Source organism: Falco cherrug, chromosome 4, assembly GCF_023634085.1.
Source record: "Falco cherrug isolate bFalChe1 chromosome 4, bFalChe1.pri, whole genome shotgun sequence".
NCBI lineage: Eukaryota > Metazoa > Chordata > Aves > Falconiformes > Falconidae > Falco > Falco cherrug.
This window is the reverse complement of record NC_073700.1, coordinates 75,973,746-75,991,379: the sequence shown is the minus strand read 5'-3', so window position 1 is coordinate 75,991,379 and position 17,634 is coordinate 75,973,746. Positions and strand designations below refer to the sequence as shown.

Here is a 17,634-nt window from a genome sequence, read left to right as displayed (position 1 = left end):
ATACAGCCCGTCTGTCATGTCTTATAAACTAACACTGCTACTGTTTTGATTAAAATTAAATTCCAGTTAAAAATTTTTGAAGATGTTTCCACTTTATATGCTTCCATGTTTTTTTTTTTTCTCCAAATAAAATGTGATCAGACAAAATCTGGAGAGTGCAAAACATAGCTTCATAGCTCTCACTAAATTTTTGTGCTTAATATACTTTCTTTTCTAGCAAAAAATACGTATTTGTCTCATCCGTTAGATCCCCAAACCAGGTTCTGATGGAAAATTTCAAGTATTTAAAAAAATTTTACAGGTAAATTTTGCCTTCATTTACATATGGGCAATCCCATTATCTACAAACTGCCAGTGAGTAAGAGTTTGCAGTTTCTTTGCTCCTATTAGTTTGTTTGTATATGGAAACTTTATAACAGAAGTGTATTGCTCAAGAACCTAGTTAATTTTAGATTTTTTTCTTGTCTGGTGGTAATACGATAAAAATAATACTTAAAAAAGAAAATAAAACATGGATAATAAACAGGTCTCATACTGGGAGATGGCATCTTCAAATACAATTATGCATGTACTCTTTGCAATAGACTCCTGCATAAGTGGAAATTTATTTATTGTAAATGAAGAGGCAAGCTTGTAGTTCTTAGCGGGAAGCCTGACTAAGCCCCAAAATACAAACCCAGAAGGCAAAGCAACAGAGATAAGTTCATAATAAAACTTTTTTTTTAATAAATAAAATTAGTCTCTAGTATTATTTTTTAAATGCTACTTGTAGGATTAAACATACGCAGACAGTTCTGACATTGACAGACTCCAGCCTTTAAAGAGAACTTAACACTAACCTCTCTGCTTTGTCCTAATGTATTATTCTGTTCTCCTTAATTATTGAAGATTTGTGAATAAAGACTATCATGAGAAAAATATTATCCTCCAAGGAGAGCAACAACAGACTTATAAGCTGCCTGTGTTCTGAAATTCGTCAATACTAAACATTTTGTAACTCCACATGTACAAGAATATAAATTCTTAGGTCATCTATATTTTGGTGGAAGACTTCATCTATTTTGCATGTTAAGATGTGTTATAAGATTTTTTTCACACAATTTAATATTTAGAAAAAAATTAACAACGCCTCTTTCATATTTACATCTATTCCATCTGAAATTAATTTTCCTCCTTTCTAGTTTTGCTAAAGCTATTGAAATGCTGCAGTCAGTACTGGTGCTGATGACACACAACGTTTATCCTCTGTGGACTGACAGACTACCAACTGTCCCTTGCACCCTGTTTTAGACACGTGGCTTAGAAACCTGAAAAGTGTAAGTTACGTGCGTTCCAGCTGTTAATAGTGTGTGAATAGAACTCATGTCGGATTATCTGTCTATGTAAAAAGAGGAGGAAGGCTGGCAGGATAGCATTCTCCAGGAAAAACATTTTGCTATGAAACTTTACGCTATGCTCCCACTTTGAAACAGAGAAGTCTGCTGAGCTTCAAAACCAACTGAAATATCTTTCTGCTTACTACTACTAGAGATCCTACCTATAGGGTAGGTGTTCTTAGCATCTTTTCCAGATGCTAATTACAAACAGATTGAAACGTATCATTACCATATCATCAAATTCTAAGTGAAGGTTCTATGTTTTTATCCATGTTTTGTGGAACCAGGCCAAGGTCAAGAGGCAGCACACACAAACTGAAACATGAGAAACTGCATTTCAACACACACACACACACACAAAAAAAATCCCTTCCTGCTCTTTGACAGCAGCTGAACACTGGAACGGGCTACCCAGAGAGGTTGTGGACATTCAAAACTTGACTAGACACAGTCCTGGGCAACCAGCTCTACCTGACCCTGCTTTGAGCACAGGGTTAAAATAGATGATCTCTAGAGGTGCCTTCCAGCCTCGTGATTCTAAGTTGTTAATATAATGCTTGTCTGCACAAACAGACATGTTATGATGAAATAAATTAATTTTGAGCCTAACAACACATATTCTACCTATTATTTTTATTAAGTTAGACAATAATAAGTCAGGCAAAGTTGGGAAACAGAATCACACAGTGGTTGCTGTTGGTAAGGATCCATAACTATCCAGAAGGCTCGTAACATTCTGAAATTTGTAAAGAAATTAATCTAATTTGCAGTTTCTTTACCCATGAATAGGTAAGTGAGTGCAAAGTTCAATGATTCATCAAAAAAGCTACTCACCTTCAGCTTTGCTAAGCTCCAAAGCCAACTGCTCTCTGGCTTTGCTTTCTTCATTAAGACGTTCTTGTAGTTCTTCCTGATACTTGATAAATTCTGTGGTTTCTTGTTGCTTTTTGAAGGACTCTCGCATAAGTTCTGTCTGAGCAATTTTAGCATGTTCAAGCTACCACAGGAAAAAAAAGTAAAGAAATTAAACAAACCAAAGATTTTCTGGTTAATAACTATTCTATCTTTCCCCTTTAATTAAGCTGATTTACAGTGTGATGAGAACTCTCACATAACTTCACTAATTCAATAAGACCTTTGCTGAACACACATTCACAGACTACAATAGGAAGATTGACTCGGTATGAAAGTCTAAGCAAATAGGCTTTGTCAGTACAGTGCACTCAATGAGCCACCTGGCTAAACCCATGTCTTTGTTCCAGTAATTCCTGGTTTATGAGTTTATACTAGATTCACCTTTATTTAACATATGAGTATTATCCTAAATACAAGTAAGCTATCACACACCATATACTTAGACTGGCTAAAAAACATTGCATAAAACTGGCAGAAGTTTTAATATAAACTGAAACAAGTGGTGCTTCATCTCTTTTTCTCCTTAAGATGAAGATAAATCAGAACCTTAGGAAAACATGAACTTTGAATACACTGCACTTTTCAACAAAGCACTGCTTCTTCCAACTATGTCCACCTAATAAAATTATTAAGGATTTTTTATTCTTCTTTGCTTATCTGATGGGTTAATATTTAATGTGTACTACCACAGGTTCAGCACAATATCACTATGTCACTGTCCTGCACTGCTGGAAAATCAGGACTAAAATGCATAAAATTGTATAGTTGCTGCCCAGTTTAGAGTACCCAAAGCAATAATCTCAAAAAGAATTCAAATTATAATTACAAAAGCAAAATAGTAAAGAAGAAACATTAAAGTAATGTTGGAAGTTTTGATTACACAATATGTTCATCTAAGATAACAGCAAACTGGAGTCAAATACCAAGATGATCTCTACTTCTCAACTGTTAACACTTACAGCCCACACCTAGCTCTTTGAGGGACAAAAATACGAACTGTCAGAGCTGAACCAGGCACAAGTTCTTTGTGTGGCTTCTATTCAAATACAAATTGTCAGAGCTGAATCAGGCAAGACTCTTTGTGTGGCTTCTATTCAAAGTAAAACAATTTGTTTTGAATAAGAACAGTGTTCAGAAAATGAAATAACACAAATACATATTTCCTGCTCCTCTCCCTCTTCTCTTTTTTTTTTTTTTTTTCTTTTTAATATTGTGGATATTGGCAGGTATTTGTAAGACAGTAACATCTGTGGCTTTGCTACAGTTTCTATAAACAAATTATTGCTCTCAATTTCTTAAAAAATAAAAGCTTTCTCACCATCTCCAGCTAAGTTCATGAATATGATTAGCTTGCTTTAAAATCTCAGAAAAAATGGCTTAGGAGCATGTCATAGAACACTGCACACAAAATTACCCACTTATGAAAAGAATGTCTGAATAATCAATACATTCTCCTTTATAACGCACTGAATTTAAATACTTTCTTTTCTAGAGCATTCCTTTTTAGAGGGACATTATTAACATGAACTATGTATTCTGACAGGAGTTAAAGTAAGTTGTAAATACTGCAGCTGAGTATTGGCACTGGTTTGAGACATTTTAAAAATTTTTAATTTTTACTTTATTCTTACATTTTGAAGTGCTTCATGAAAGACCCATCTCAGATAAAAGGGAAACGTGATAGGTTTACTGTACATGGACTACCATAAAAAATGGCTTACTCAAATGCATCAAATACTCTAACTAAAACTCTGAAAAAAAATTTTCTCCAGCTTTTTTCAGTAGTAACAGCTCATGGTATTATTAAAAAATATCACAGGGTAAAACCAAAGAGAAGCACAAACATGAACGTGATTTGTCAAGAATAAAAATTTCTTCATGGGCTCACTGGAAGCCATTAACAAGCTTCTGCTAGTTAATGTTACTAGTCAGTGCATGAAGGCTATAAAGGAACAATTTAAACTGACTACTGCCCTGCCCTCCCACTCCTCCAAGTTATTCACAGTGAGAAAAATGTAGTAAGTAACATTGAAGTGCTTTAAAGAGATCTCAGAACTCTTTAATTCAATATATTTCTGTCTCTGGTAAATATCTTTTGTTAGAAATGAACAGATAAAATTGTATAATTAAAGCTTTTTCAGTGCCCATTAAAAACTGTCTAGGAAAAAAGCCCGCCAGCAGTACATAACAGCTTTAACAACAGAGACAAGTTTATATGATTTTTCATTGCATTCTCTTCTATTTAAGCTGGTTTAAAAACAATTTCTTTTAAAAACTTTTATACTTACTGAATAGGGAGGTGTAGGCAAGGAGATTTTAGAGACAACTTTTAAAACGTGCCCATTTTTTTTGTGGCTGAAGTGAAAAATTGAAGTATTTACAACTACAGAATTATTCTCATCTAAATGTTCAGTGAAAGGAAAAGGATATGGTAAAGGCACACGAGATTCAACCTCGTATGTATCTTCTTCTTGGCCTTCAGTCCACAAACTACTGAACAGATTAGATGCCCAGTAAGCACGGTAAGAATCCATTCCAAAAAATTATCACTGCTTCTGTCTTCTCCACTATCACATAGGTATTCTGCACTAGCCGGGCTGGTTTTAGAAATTTCTGACAGGAATTTGTAACAGAACATGTACATTTAACAATCTGAAGACACGTATCAGCACTGTTGGTCACAAAGGTACTCAGAATCAGCAGGAAGCCTCAGATCACAGTCTCAAGCAGAGTAATTCAGACTGGATTAATCCAAAATAGAGAGAGGTGCAAGAAAACTTCATACGATCACTCCTAAAATTTGTTCTCAGAGAAGTTTCACATGAAAAAGCAACAGAAATCTTCCAAACGGAGTTGGCAGGTAAGTTCCAAGGCAAGGAAGCCTAATTTTCAAGCTGCACAGGTACGCTGCAGCAGACAAGCAAACTAGCAGAACAGAAACTAAAAATTATCTTCCCTCTCCATTATGGCAAATGAAAGAGTATATGCCCTCATTCTTGTTCTTGGAGTTAATTCAACAGGAAGCACTTTCTCAAACTCTGCTATTTTAAAGGCTTCCCGTAGGTATCTACCAGCCAGCAGAGTTCAGGGGAGTGGCATGATTTATTTACCTATACGTAACGCCAGCAGGTGGAATTTGAATTAAAACACCCACTATATGCTTTGCCTGAGAAGATTTAAACTGCACTTCAGGTCTGAAAGTGTGTGTTCAGACAGGTCTCAAATAGTTACTTTGAAGATTTTGCCAGGTTTCTCTCGCTCTTTTAAGTTTATTTGAAGAGATAGGTACATCTGCCTGTATGCACAACAAAACTGATTAAGAGGAAAGGTTAAAATCTTTTCTAATATTTAGATTATAAAATACTGCAGAGCAGAAAAAAAAAGTATTTAGTTTCTGAATATTTAAAAATAATTGTCAAGTGACCTACAAACACTTGGTATATACAGGAACTGTTTACAATCCAGTAAGCACACAACAGACATCGCAAAGCAGACAAGCTTGAATGCTTGCAAAGTACCTCTACAGAGAAGATGTCAATATTTATACTTAATACTGTGGGAAAATATGTAAACAGGTTAACATTTTTTAAACTTAAAAAACCCCAAACAAACAATCATCAGGGATAAATCCTTATTTGTGTAATCCATATTAATGAAAAAAAAGCGTGTTATGTGTTTGAGCCAAAACATAACGCTGTTGCTGGTATAGGCAAGATCTCAGTTACAAAGTTATGAAGGGAAAATAAACTTTCTTGATCAATTGACAATAAAAAATAAGCTGCTTAGAATACACTGAGTACTTCCACTGGTATCATGAAAAGTAAAGACTTGCTGCAAAAAATCAGTCACAATAGTAAAATAATTTAAATAATTTAGGGCTATGTATACAACTACTGCATTTAAAGATCAGAAGCAAGATGTCAGAAAAAAAAGCAGCACCAAATAACTGACAATACTGTTATAATCACAGCATGAATTCTTAAGTACTGTGAAGCTCTGAAGTTGTTTTTCTTTGTCTGTATCATCTCCTCTTTAAATGCACGATTTCCTACAAATACCTAAATATATCTTTAAAGACCTCAAGAAGCCCAAACATCTCTTTTTAACTGAACTCATGCTCGAACAGGAGGGTGCCTTGCAAAACGAGTTTGCAAATAAACACAATGCAGAAACTGATTTACAAGATCCACCAGACTACTTAATTTAGTAAGCCAGAGAGGGGTTCACCAAATTTGTATTTAAATTACTTTTAACTTCAGTAACTCACAAATTAGTCTTTTATCTTTTTCTTTAAAAAAAAAAGTATCAACCTCATGCTTCTGAAAAATACCTCAAACAACAAATACTTAAAAGCTTAAAACTGAAGTATTAGCTGAACTTCCATATTACTTTTGTAATTTTCTTCTCCTTCATTTCCAGTAGTTATGATTTACACATTTTACAAGAAAGCAATGACTTTTAAAATAATATTATTACTAGGTTAATAGATGGGTCTGTGTCATAAAACACTGTATCCTTTGAATTCCAGTCTCACACACAATAAAGAGCTAACTCTAAAGACAGTCCCTCAAGAGAGCTTAAAAAGCTACAGTGAGATACAAAGTATTTACTTTGATACCTTCAAATTGAGATGTACATAATGTAAAAGTAAAGCAGGTGATGTAAGTAGTGTGATTTGAACTGATCAAACTAGGTATACAGCTCCCACGTCAACAGGGAAGTACCCCAGAAAGCAACCAACATCCCACCATGCAGCATACCCTGGCAGCACACAGAAAGGTGTACCCACACATGGCCTCTTTCCTGAAGACCCTTCATGAATCACCTCACGTGAACACTGCAGAGCTGGAGTGCAGACTCCTTTTCTGCGCTTAACTGGCCGTGTTTAAATCATGGTTGGAAGAGACAGCAGGAGAGCTCCACCCTTCTGGCCAGTCAATTGACTAAAATGTTTGTCAAGAGAGTTGGGCACAGCTCCCCTTAACCCTCCCTCTTCACACGGACCAGCCCAATGTGCCCTGACACCTCCTGTCTCATCTCTGGATTGCAGCAGAATGCAGATGACCCATACGAGCAATGAAAGAGTGCCCTAGATTGACAAACATGCCCAAATTCAGGCTTCCTTTGCAGTCCAAAGCAGATTTTGAACATTAATCAATTAATCGTTAAAGTCATACTGGAGTAGAATTTTTTGGGTGTAGGCACTTGAAGCATTGTTTTGGCTTTCAAAATCACCTTACAGGTTTTAGGCTTGTAAAAACACATTCGGGGGGAGGGGAAGACACAAAATTTAAAATGCTTCACTATTAGATCACCCTACCTGATTTGAAGTTTCATTGATGGCTTCCAGAAGCTTTTCCACAGCCGCTTGCAGTCGAGAACTAATATTCAGAATGAGTTCTTCATTTTCAGGATCTATTTCCACTCCACTTTCTGCAAGATGTTGGCTCAGTAGCCCTTCATCCAATGCTCCTGACCACAAGTTAATATCATCATCTCCCATACTACTACCATGATATGAGGAACAGGACTCTGGAAAAACAGCAGTTACCTTTTCACACAGACTCTCAGCACTTCAAAACATGAAAAAATGTACATCCGAGGTATGATTAGAAAGACAAGTCATAAAATGATTAAAATATTTGCATTGGTCAAAGACAGAAAGGGAAATACCGCATACTCAAACAAGATACACAATGTGTTACCTAAAAACAAGCAGCGGGAAAGAGAAAAGGAGGTACTAATAGGAAATATTTTAGACATCCTTTCAGTACACTTTTGGGCTCTGAGGCTCACCCTCAAACCTTTGTTACTATCAGTAACCATTACTACTTTGAATAACTTGCAATAGTGACTTACAAGATTGTCTTTAAAATACAACCGGGTTAAAAAAACCCAAACAAACAGGCTGTCAGTCCCTGTTTCACCAATGCCCAGCTATGTTAGTGTACATTAACACAAAACTATTTAAATTTAGTGACTCAAAAGCACAGACTCAAGGGAGTAAAGGAAAAGACATGTACATAACAGACTAGAATACAGAATATCAGGATTCAGCATTATTATGAGTGAACTGAAAACTGATTAAAATGGGTTGCTGAACAAATCAAGTACAGTGCAGAGGGACTGTAACTGTCCCTACTGATGGGCCACCTGGCACCTGCCTACTTCTCAATCTTCCTGAGGTCTGATTCAGTTTAGAGGCATTATCCATTCTGCCCGAAAAGCAGAAGACACAAAGTTCAACTATGGTATTAAACTAAGAGCAAGTCACCTAGAAAACAGTAGATTTGCCACATGTCCAATTCAGGGGTGTATTTAAGCAAGAGAAGTGAAAGCAAACTCTTGAGATGTTTTACAAATCACACTTCCAGTATGAAATAACAACACAGTAGTACATCATGACAGTAGATGACAATTGTTGATACAGTGTTTTAAAAATGAAGAAGTGTTACATCATTAAGCTGTTAGATTTGAAATATCAGAAATAAATGCTACTGTCAAAAGTTTTTTTAAAAAACAACAGGTTATTTTAATGAAGTATATTTCTGAAATAGATAAAAAAAATAAATTGTTTTGGTGTTTTGGTTTTTTTTAAGAATTAGATGTTGGTTTTGCCTAAGGTTTTCTCGAAAAATATTTTGGGAAAGAGCAGTATAACTAAATGGGTTAAGAACAGTCAATGCTTGTTTAGCAATTAAGTTGCAATCTTTGAATTTAAGTTCCTGGTTACTCCACAAATTGTGGCTGCTGAACTGCAACAGTTTGTTTAGTTACAGACGTTAAAATGACGTTATAATAGGTCCATCTGACAAATTGCCTTTAAAAATGTAGTTAGTACTCTTGTTGTATACATTTTCCTTATACTTGCTCTTGCCTCTTAACCAATCATGCAAATAACATTGGAAATAGGAGTCCTCTTGTTGAAGTTGTTTGAACCTAGCAAGTAAGTCAAATTCTAGTTTTCAGGTTTGTTTTTGGTGTTTTTTTTAAACAAGTTGCAACATGATCAGCCACCTGGTTTACTTACAATACTTTTATACCTGCAAACATTCTGATAATACCTACACATTTATGTCATTATGTATGCAGCTCTATGTGTGACCCATATACAACAAACTAATCTACAGTGATTTTAATTTCAAAAGATCTTGTTGTTTACTTTTATCTCATAATTGCTAAAATTTTTAAAATGCAAATGTATTTAGTAGTTCTTTTCTTCTGGTTATATGATTATTGTTTCATATCTCCTTTTAGATATGTGGGATATAATGTTAAAAACTCTTTTTCGCTCTTCAAAGGGAAAAAGCAGAAGTACACTATATGTGTGAATGGAACGAAAAATCGGATGAATTTAATATACATTCATCACGTGGCACCTTTCATCTACACAGGATTTCTACACCCTAGCAGTGGCTGGCAATCATTTTCTTCCAGTACACCAAATATTCGCCATGGGTTTGTATAGCATAAAAGCTTTCCCATAACATCTTAATATTCCACCCCCTGTGGCGTAAGGAAGGCTGCAAAATCAACAATTTCATAGTTTTTATTCAATAGCATTCCGATTTCTCATCAGCCATATTTGGGTTGGCTCTGGGTGTCTCAAAATACCAATAATGATGCAGAAGCTTTAATATCCTCAGAGTAGAGAGGATCTTCATTTAAGATGGACATCCAGCAGTGTAAATATTTCCAACTGCTATGCCAAAGTATTGGTTGAGGACTGAGCTGAAGGAAAGCATATTCCCTACTGAGCCACCGACACACTTACTGTAGCACCTAATGCTCTGTTAAGGCCACCCATCTTAAGTACTGACCAGGTAAGACTGCTTAGTTTCAGACCTGTATCACAAAATAAAAGCCCAATGTACACAGCTATAAACAAGATAACCCAATGACATACTAGTTACTGCACAATCTAATTATTTCCTGATGGAGTACAAATTACCTATGTAACGTCCTGGTTTTCCTTCTCTGGCTTAACCCATAATTCATGTCCTATAACCCTTATGTTTTACTACATTATTTGCTTGAGAGCTACAGCTGAATTGTACAATGATGAGCGTATGTCAAATACACAAATAATCATTATACAAAATAACTGCAGAAATGTAGTCTGTTGCAATATCATCTAAGCTTCTGGCTCTCTGGAAACTTAGGAGAAAACTTAAAAACACTGATGCCTGCTCAGAGTGTTATCTTTTGAAACCAGGTCCAGAATATGTCTATTAATAGTATCACTAATACTATTACTACTTCTTGCCAGTGACCAGAACAGTAGAATTTGGCCTCTCATAATTCATGCCAAGACTTTAAACTCCTGTTTTGCTTATATCAGTTCTTTTGTAATTTACTTCCATTTGTTCTAGATAAATACAAAATAAATCAATGTTAAAATACAATTTTGTTATACGAAAAAATCTCAGAACAAAACATCATAATTTACCTCAAATATAACTATAAAAAATGAGGAAAGAAAAAGGGAACTGTCAGCTAAAGTATAATTTGGCACACGGAAACTTTACTATGGTCAAAGATAAAAAAGGAAAAACAAAACATCAAATGCACACAAAGCCTATAATAACTCTGCCTATACTGTACGGCTGGCAACTCAAATAGAAAAATCAATGCCAAATGATAAATGTAGACATCCATATTATAATTTCTACAAAGTGGCACTTAAGAACAGGAGTTCATATTAAATGTCTTCCTAACTGCAAAGTGAAAATCTCTGTATCTTTTTCCCCTGAAGATGGTCTTAGTATACAGCATCTTAGTACAGCATCTTTCCAGAAGATTTTCAGTGGTGGAAGCAAGAAATAGAAATGTTGTCAAGTCTTATTAACTACCCATGGCAGCTGAATGCCTAACCCCCATTTTACTCATGCTTATAATAATGCTGTTCAATTTCCCACCCCAACAGAACTAAAACAATTTATTTTTTTTTTTGGTCCCGCAATTTTCTTTTTCTATCAACACAAAATAAAAAATAGAATATAACTGGCCCAAGTAAAAACATCTTCTCCTTGTGTAAACTTTCTCCTTGTAACAACCCCCCCCCAACAAACAAACCCAACAACAGTTCACATTGTTTCCTTTGCCACAAAGCTTGCAGTTCAGCACGTCAGATGTCATGGCCCACTAAATCTGAAGAGAAGTGCTTAATTATACAGTGCTTACTCAGAAATTTCGAATACAGAAGTTGCTTATGAGATGCCAACTAACATTTGCGAAGCAATACATATTTTGCATCACATACAGCTAGTTTCTCAGTTTACTCCTGAGATTCCACTGAGGAATTAAGGTCAGGGGTTAAAAAAAAAAAATCCCTCCAAAAAAACACAGTTTTATGGTTGTTCAGTGTATAAAGCTATTTACTACCTTGTTCCTGGTACACTGTGCGGAAACAAGGAGCTCAGAAAGTAGGTGAGAGGGTTTAGTATTCAAGGCATGCCATAATCACGCCAGCTTCTCCAGAGCAACCTGCATTACTGCAGCCCCTCTACCTAAGGTACAACATCTGGGGCAGGAGAACAGCAAAGCCTGCCTGGCCCAATCTCCAGATGCAATTGACTCACTGAATTACTTTGCACAAATACTGTTCACTTCCAATGGTATGCTTTATGACTGAAATTTGAACTTTACTCACTTTGCTAGAAATAAAATCCTGTGTTAGCCAATAACCTAGGCAAGGTCCCAGATAAACCTCTATATGCTCTATAAATCAGGTTGTGGTTATCAGTATGTGACCTTAATGATTCAGCTTTTTAAAATGCTGAAACTCAGCAAAAAACAGTAAGCTGAATTTTGCTCATCAATAAATATGGATTATGTTCAAAAGGTCAGAGAGAATTTACTTTATTAAACACATTTTTTCTATTTTAGTATTAGATTTTTATTGGTACAGATTTATTCCTCCAAATTTCCTAACAAAAAGGAAGATCTTTTTGGCTAGGTATTAGAAAATTACAATAACATGCACAGGTTAAAATATAAAAGTAGTGTCTACGTATTTCGTACTTCCAGAAAACAATGGGGGAAAAAAATTAAAAGCTAATGTCCTCTCAGGCCATTCAGTGGAAGTATAAGAATTTAATAACAACAGTCTTGTTGCTGAAAACACTAATAGAATTTGTCCCCTAATTTCATTTGAAAAGGATCAAATACTTCAGCGGATGAAACAGTATGACTGCTATTATTACTGCCTGACCCCAGTGGCAGAGCTATGTATACAGCAAGGATGCTGCTGTATCATTTTGAAAGAGAAATAAAGAAAAAGAGAACTGTGAACACAACCTCAGAGATACACTCAGCCATTACAGCTACTGTGAGCTTGGATCTTCTTTAATCCTCACTCTTTTCTTTGGTTTCTCCTCCTTTCATAATTATTTCTAAATGTAAGGAAACACACACAAAAAAACCCCCTGGAATAAACAACTGGTATGTGGACAGCTGGAATGCCGCTCTATACCAAGGAGGGCCATTACAATAACAGACATAGTGTGTTGTTACAGAACAGTGAAACCTTACATGTCTCTCCAAAATGCAGCAGTAGCAAATACAAGGAGTTAAAACAGTCAGCTTTCAACACAAGCAGAATGGATTAGGGTTCTCTTCTGTTTAAGAGAGTAGTGTCTCATCAGAAGACTGCACAAGAAATTAACAATACATTCCAACTACAGGGCCTGTTGTGGGTTTAGATGGCAGTAGTAGGAAAGCCAGGCATAAGCCTATATTGTACCCAGCCAAAATACCAAATAAAGGTAATTTTTAAACTGTGTTTTTCTACATATGTGTAATGCAAGTATTCCATGTTAAGAATTGTTAATTACAGTAATTAGTAACATATACAAGGATACATATTGCTTTGCAGGAGCAGGCAAAAAGCAAATGCACGTATTGTGTATTGTACATGCCTGTGCAGAGCAAGCATGTATGAGAGTAGTGAAGGGCAACAATCACATATTAGTACTTTGTACATACTGTTACGTATATATTATCCGAGAAAAGGGAGCAATAATATTCTCAGGAAATGACAGTGAGGGAGAAAAAACCCAGTACATGTTCTCTGAACAGGCACGACGTAACTGTGAAGTACGTTCAGTGAATGCACGAGGTAATATCACCACACACAGAGCTGTGACAACCTGTGATCACTTCCTTCATAACCAGAACATGTTTTCACCTCTTTGGGTAATGTATGTTGTGAAAATCCCAATGCTTTTTACACACCTCAGACTATACAATGAGAACACCAAGAATATTTATAAATTTCTGGTTTTAATATAGAAAACTTACTTAAAATGCAGTTTACATAAAATTTAAGACTGCCTGAGAAAACCAAAGGAGGCGGTGGTAAACTTCAAGCATGGTCATTGCTCCTTTTACCATTTAGCTAGGAGACTGCAGAAAATAGTTGCCAGTGGTTGAAAATACTTTTAAGTGCTTTAACATAAGTGAACTGTATTAATTTCCCACCTCAAAGTAAATTGCATTTCATTTTGAAAGAAGTGATTCCTTCAATTATAGTAGCAGATGTTCTCCATCTTTAAGGTCTCCTGGACAAGTATCAAAAATTAATGCCAGAAGCTTAGTTATTCAATCTAAAATCTGGAGACAAAGACAACCCCTTGAAACTCTAGGTTCAAAAAGAAGTTTTCCTCACAAATAAATACAGTGAACTGTGCAGAAAACAAAAGTTACGAGGATTTTTGATGAAACAGCAGTACAAGCATAGAAGTGCTGTTAACCTGAAAAATTCAAGAATTCTTAGACTGCAGTTGTACACGTTTCACCGCAGGTAACCTTTTGAGTAATGCACTGAGAGAGATGAAACTATGCTACAAAGTCATACATCCCTTCCTCATTTGCCCCAAGGCTTAATGTGACCTATATTTAAAGCCAGAGGGAATCAATAATATTTAATTTAAGTTTTTTTAAAAATTTTGAATGAAAGAGTTAAAGTTCATCTTCATTTACCGTTTCTATTATCATTGTCTATTACTGAAATGTAGTATTTGACTTCCAGTTCTTTTTCTCATTCACTACAGTTAAAATTCCAGCCAAATTCAGATGTATAATGTGCTTCAGGCTGATCGGTTGTATATTGCCTTCCCATAAGAACCAGGAGAAATCTACACACCCTTAATGGCACCTAAATGGCAATATGATAAGAGCACCTATTCTTGCCCAAAAGAGAAATAGACAGACCCTATCCTAGTACAATCACAAGAAACTAAACAGAGCCTGGGAGAGCGTTTATGCACTGGTAAGCAATTAACTGCAACACTAAAATGCTCATTTAGGCTTGTTCCCATTAGTGCTCCTACAAACAGCTGACGGGCAAGTCTGGGCAGTTAGAAAGTTCCTGGAACTGTTTTCAAAAGGCTATTTACATGCAACCACCCACTTTAGGAGGTTAAGGAAGTCCACAAACAAATATATATACACAGACATACACACACACACATCTGTGTATACATATATACACACACACGTGTGTGTGTGTGTATATATTTATTTATGCTGTTCCATGCCAGCTGGCCTCAGAGACCAGCAATATCCTCGCATACTTTAAATGCCCATTCCCCATACATACAGAGGAAGGTGTGAAGTTGGTGGAAGATGCCATGGAGCTGTCTCATTCTCTTTCCCTTTGCCTCCTTCAACAGGAACATACTTGCTTTTTTACTTCTCAATCAGTTCCTCATTCTGCTGCAGCCTTTGCAGCAGGACCCTAGATACGAGTCTTAACTGGCTTGAGGCATGACCCAGACAATGCCTGAATGTTGTCTCTTAAACAGACATGTCATATGCATTCAAATTACAAGGAATTGAAAAAAAAGTTTAATTTAAAAATTCAAAAACTAAGTTTATTTAAATATATAATAGAAATATGCAAGTGCTACTTTGTTATGAAATAGAAACCCATGCAATGGTACCTTTTTCATATCCCACACGGATACAGGGTTTTACTGACTCCTCTGTCTCCGTGTCCCAGCCAGGTGGTTTGGAAGGCTGGACTTTCCCAGACCGATCCAGTAACCCAAGAACATGGCGACCAATTGTCTCCTCCATCGCCATAGTTGTCTTCACAACTTCTAAAAGAATCTTCATGAGTTTTTCATTAGCCTTCTGGAACACAAGCCTACAGAAGAGAGAAGCTAATCAGTCCTTTGATTTCCCCTGCTTTCAAAGTGTTGTTTATACCTTCTATACCCTTGCAACCAGGAAAGATTTGCAGCTGAAGCAGTAAAATTAAGGTTTCTTTTTTAAGACACAAACCCACATGATACACATAAATATTACATTTGTGTTAGAACTCAGTTCTTCTTACAAAATATGTTAAAAGTCAAACTATTTATCAATATTTCTACTTTTATCTTGCTATTTTACCTAGTTATTCCTGGTCTACATTTCCCTGGTATTCATTATAAACTTACTCTTTCCTCAAAGTGACAATTGAAAAGATTGCTCCTCTATATGGATCAAAGAAGTTACAGAATAGTCAAAAGGTATTACGAAATGTAACAATCATATTCATACAAACGTATTTCACATATGTACATACAATGTGTATATGAATACATGTGTATAGATGATATATACAATTCTATACGTGTGTAAAATGAAAGATACAGTAAAATAGGCTAAGATTTGTCTCATCTTCTGTGCCATTACATTGTTAGGGCTTTATGAAAAATAAGACACTATGTAATCTAAGTCTGTAAACTTAGCAATATAGTTATCTAGAATAAAAAATGCCATTATCATCAGTCGGAATAAAGCTTGTAAGTATTATTAACAACAAGAACATGATTCTCAAAATTTCTTAGAAAACGTTTTCTTAAGAGTTCTATGCACCTTTCTTTAGAAAGAAGAGCTGATGTTTCATCAGGCTTTCTTCCTCCATCTTCATGTTCAAAGATCTGCAGTCTCACATCCTTTTGGTTTTCATTTTCATTCTGAGTAAGTTTTTGCAGAGGGAGAGAAGACAAAAAGGACAGAAATCCTGTCATGCCAGAATCAACACATTCTTACACACAGCAGAATATGACATTTAAAACCTAATTTAGTTGTGTTCTGTTAATAAAACTTATGTACCAAATTCAAAACCCAAGAAATAACTCCTCCTACACGGAAAAATTAACTAAAAGATAAATAAAACCAAAACAGGAAATTCAAGGCAGGGCCTATTAGAAAGAACTTTGTTATAGTGATTAAACAGTCCTTGTGTTTTCTGTTGGTGTTGCTATAGTGATATGGAAATGTGAGTTTACCTGAGTAAATAGCTATAGTAATAATCCCCACCTTCAAACTGTTAAAACTAGCTTCTGTTCAGCTGAAGTAAAAAACTACGTCTACCAGTACCGTCTCTTGATTCTTAAACCTTTGTTCAAGCAATAACCAACATCTTTTAGGAAAATATATTATATAAAAAGAGTAGCAGCAAAAAGGAATCTTACTGGTTTTACATGCCACAGCTGCCAAGAAAATCAAAGTCCATATTTACCTCTGTTTGCGTGCTGCTGTTTTGTAGCTGGCAAAGCAGCCTCTCTTTTCCGGGTACAGAATGTTGTTTTAATGATTCCAGTTCTTCTAAAAGTATTCGCTCTCTTTCTGCAACCAGGTTGTCATTCTCCATTGAGACACGCTAAGAAAGAAGTGTCATAGAGGCACACTCAATTTTTTAAGCTTCTGAGTATTAGCGAGTCCTGTCACTTCTAATTTTTTACATATTTTGCACAATAAAATTTCAGTCCACCTCTTTAAATGGTTAAACAGACATTGAAAGCTTTCTAGAATGGAATGCAGCCAATAAATACTTTTGGTATCTTATACCTTCAAGATTTTCGTGAAATTTTTATGCTTTTTATGAAACACAGTGGTCACAATGCAAACTGGAAGGAATTTCTGGATATTACATGCTGTAGTATGTTTCACACCAGAAAAAAAGATGAAAATAAGTTCTTTTTATAAAAAGCCTACACACACTCTCTTTTAGAAGAGCTAGAAGTGTTCATGGCTTAAATGCAATGTATGCATTTCTATGCAATTCTTATGAATAAACATCCTTGGCTTTAAAAACTGGAGAAAAGCCAGCAGTGTAAGTTCTACTTAATGTTTTTCTAGTTTCAGGAATTTGCAATTTGCAACCTCTAACAAAAGATGCAGTTGCAAATTGACGAAGAGGTAAAAGGAGAAAGGATGTATCTACTGAAAGGAAAGATTATCAGGACAAATGACAGAAAGACACCTACAAAGCAGCTAGGAGAAACAGACACCTGACATTGCTGGAGATGACAACTAGGACACAAGTGACTGGCTCTCTAGATTCCCC

The 17,634-nt window shown here is 35.6% G+C and overlaps 1 protein-coding gene across 9 annotated transcripts in view; it reads right to left on the bottom strand.

The window, feature by feature from the left end:
* AKAP9 (A-kinase anchoring protein 9) overlaps window positions 1-17,634 on the bottom strand; it is a 120,793-nt gene that overhangs the window by 36,951 nt on the left and 66,208 nt on the right. For all 9 annotated transcript variants that reach the window (XM_055706577.1, XM_055706582.1, XM_055706580.1 and 6 more), the window contains 5 exons: window positions 16,807-16,947; window positions 16,158-16,258; window positions 15,236-15,441; window positions 7,612-7,823; window positions 2,211-2,373 (listed from right to left, as the gene is read on the bottom strand). In XM_055706577.1, coding sequence (XP_055562552.1) covers window positions 2,211-2,373; window positions 7,612-7,823; window positions 15,236-15,441; window positions 16,158-16,258; window positions 16,807-16,947 — 823 coding nt within the window. The remainder of the gene's footprint in view (window positions 1-2,210; window positions 2,374-7,611; window positions 7,824-15,235; window positions 15,442-16,157; window positions 16,259-16,806; window positions 16,948-17,634) is intronic.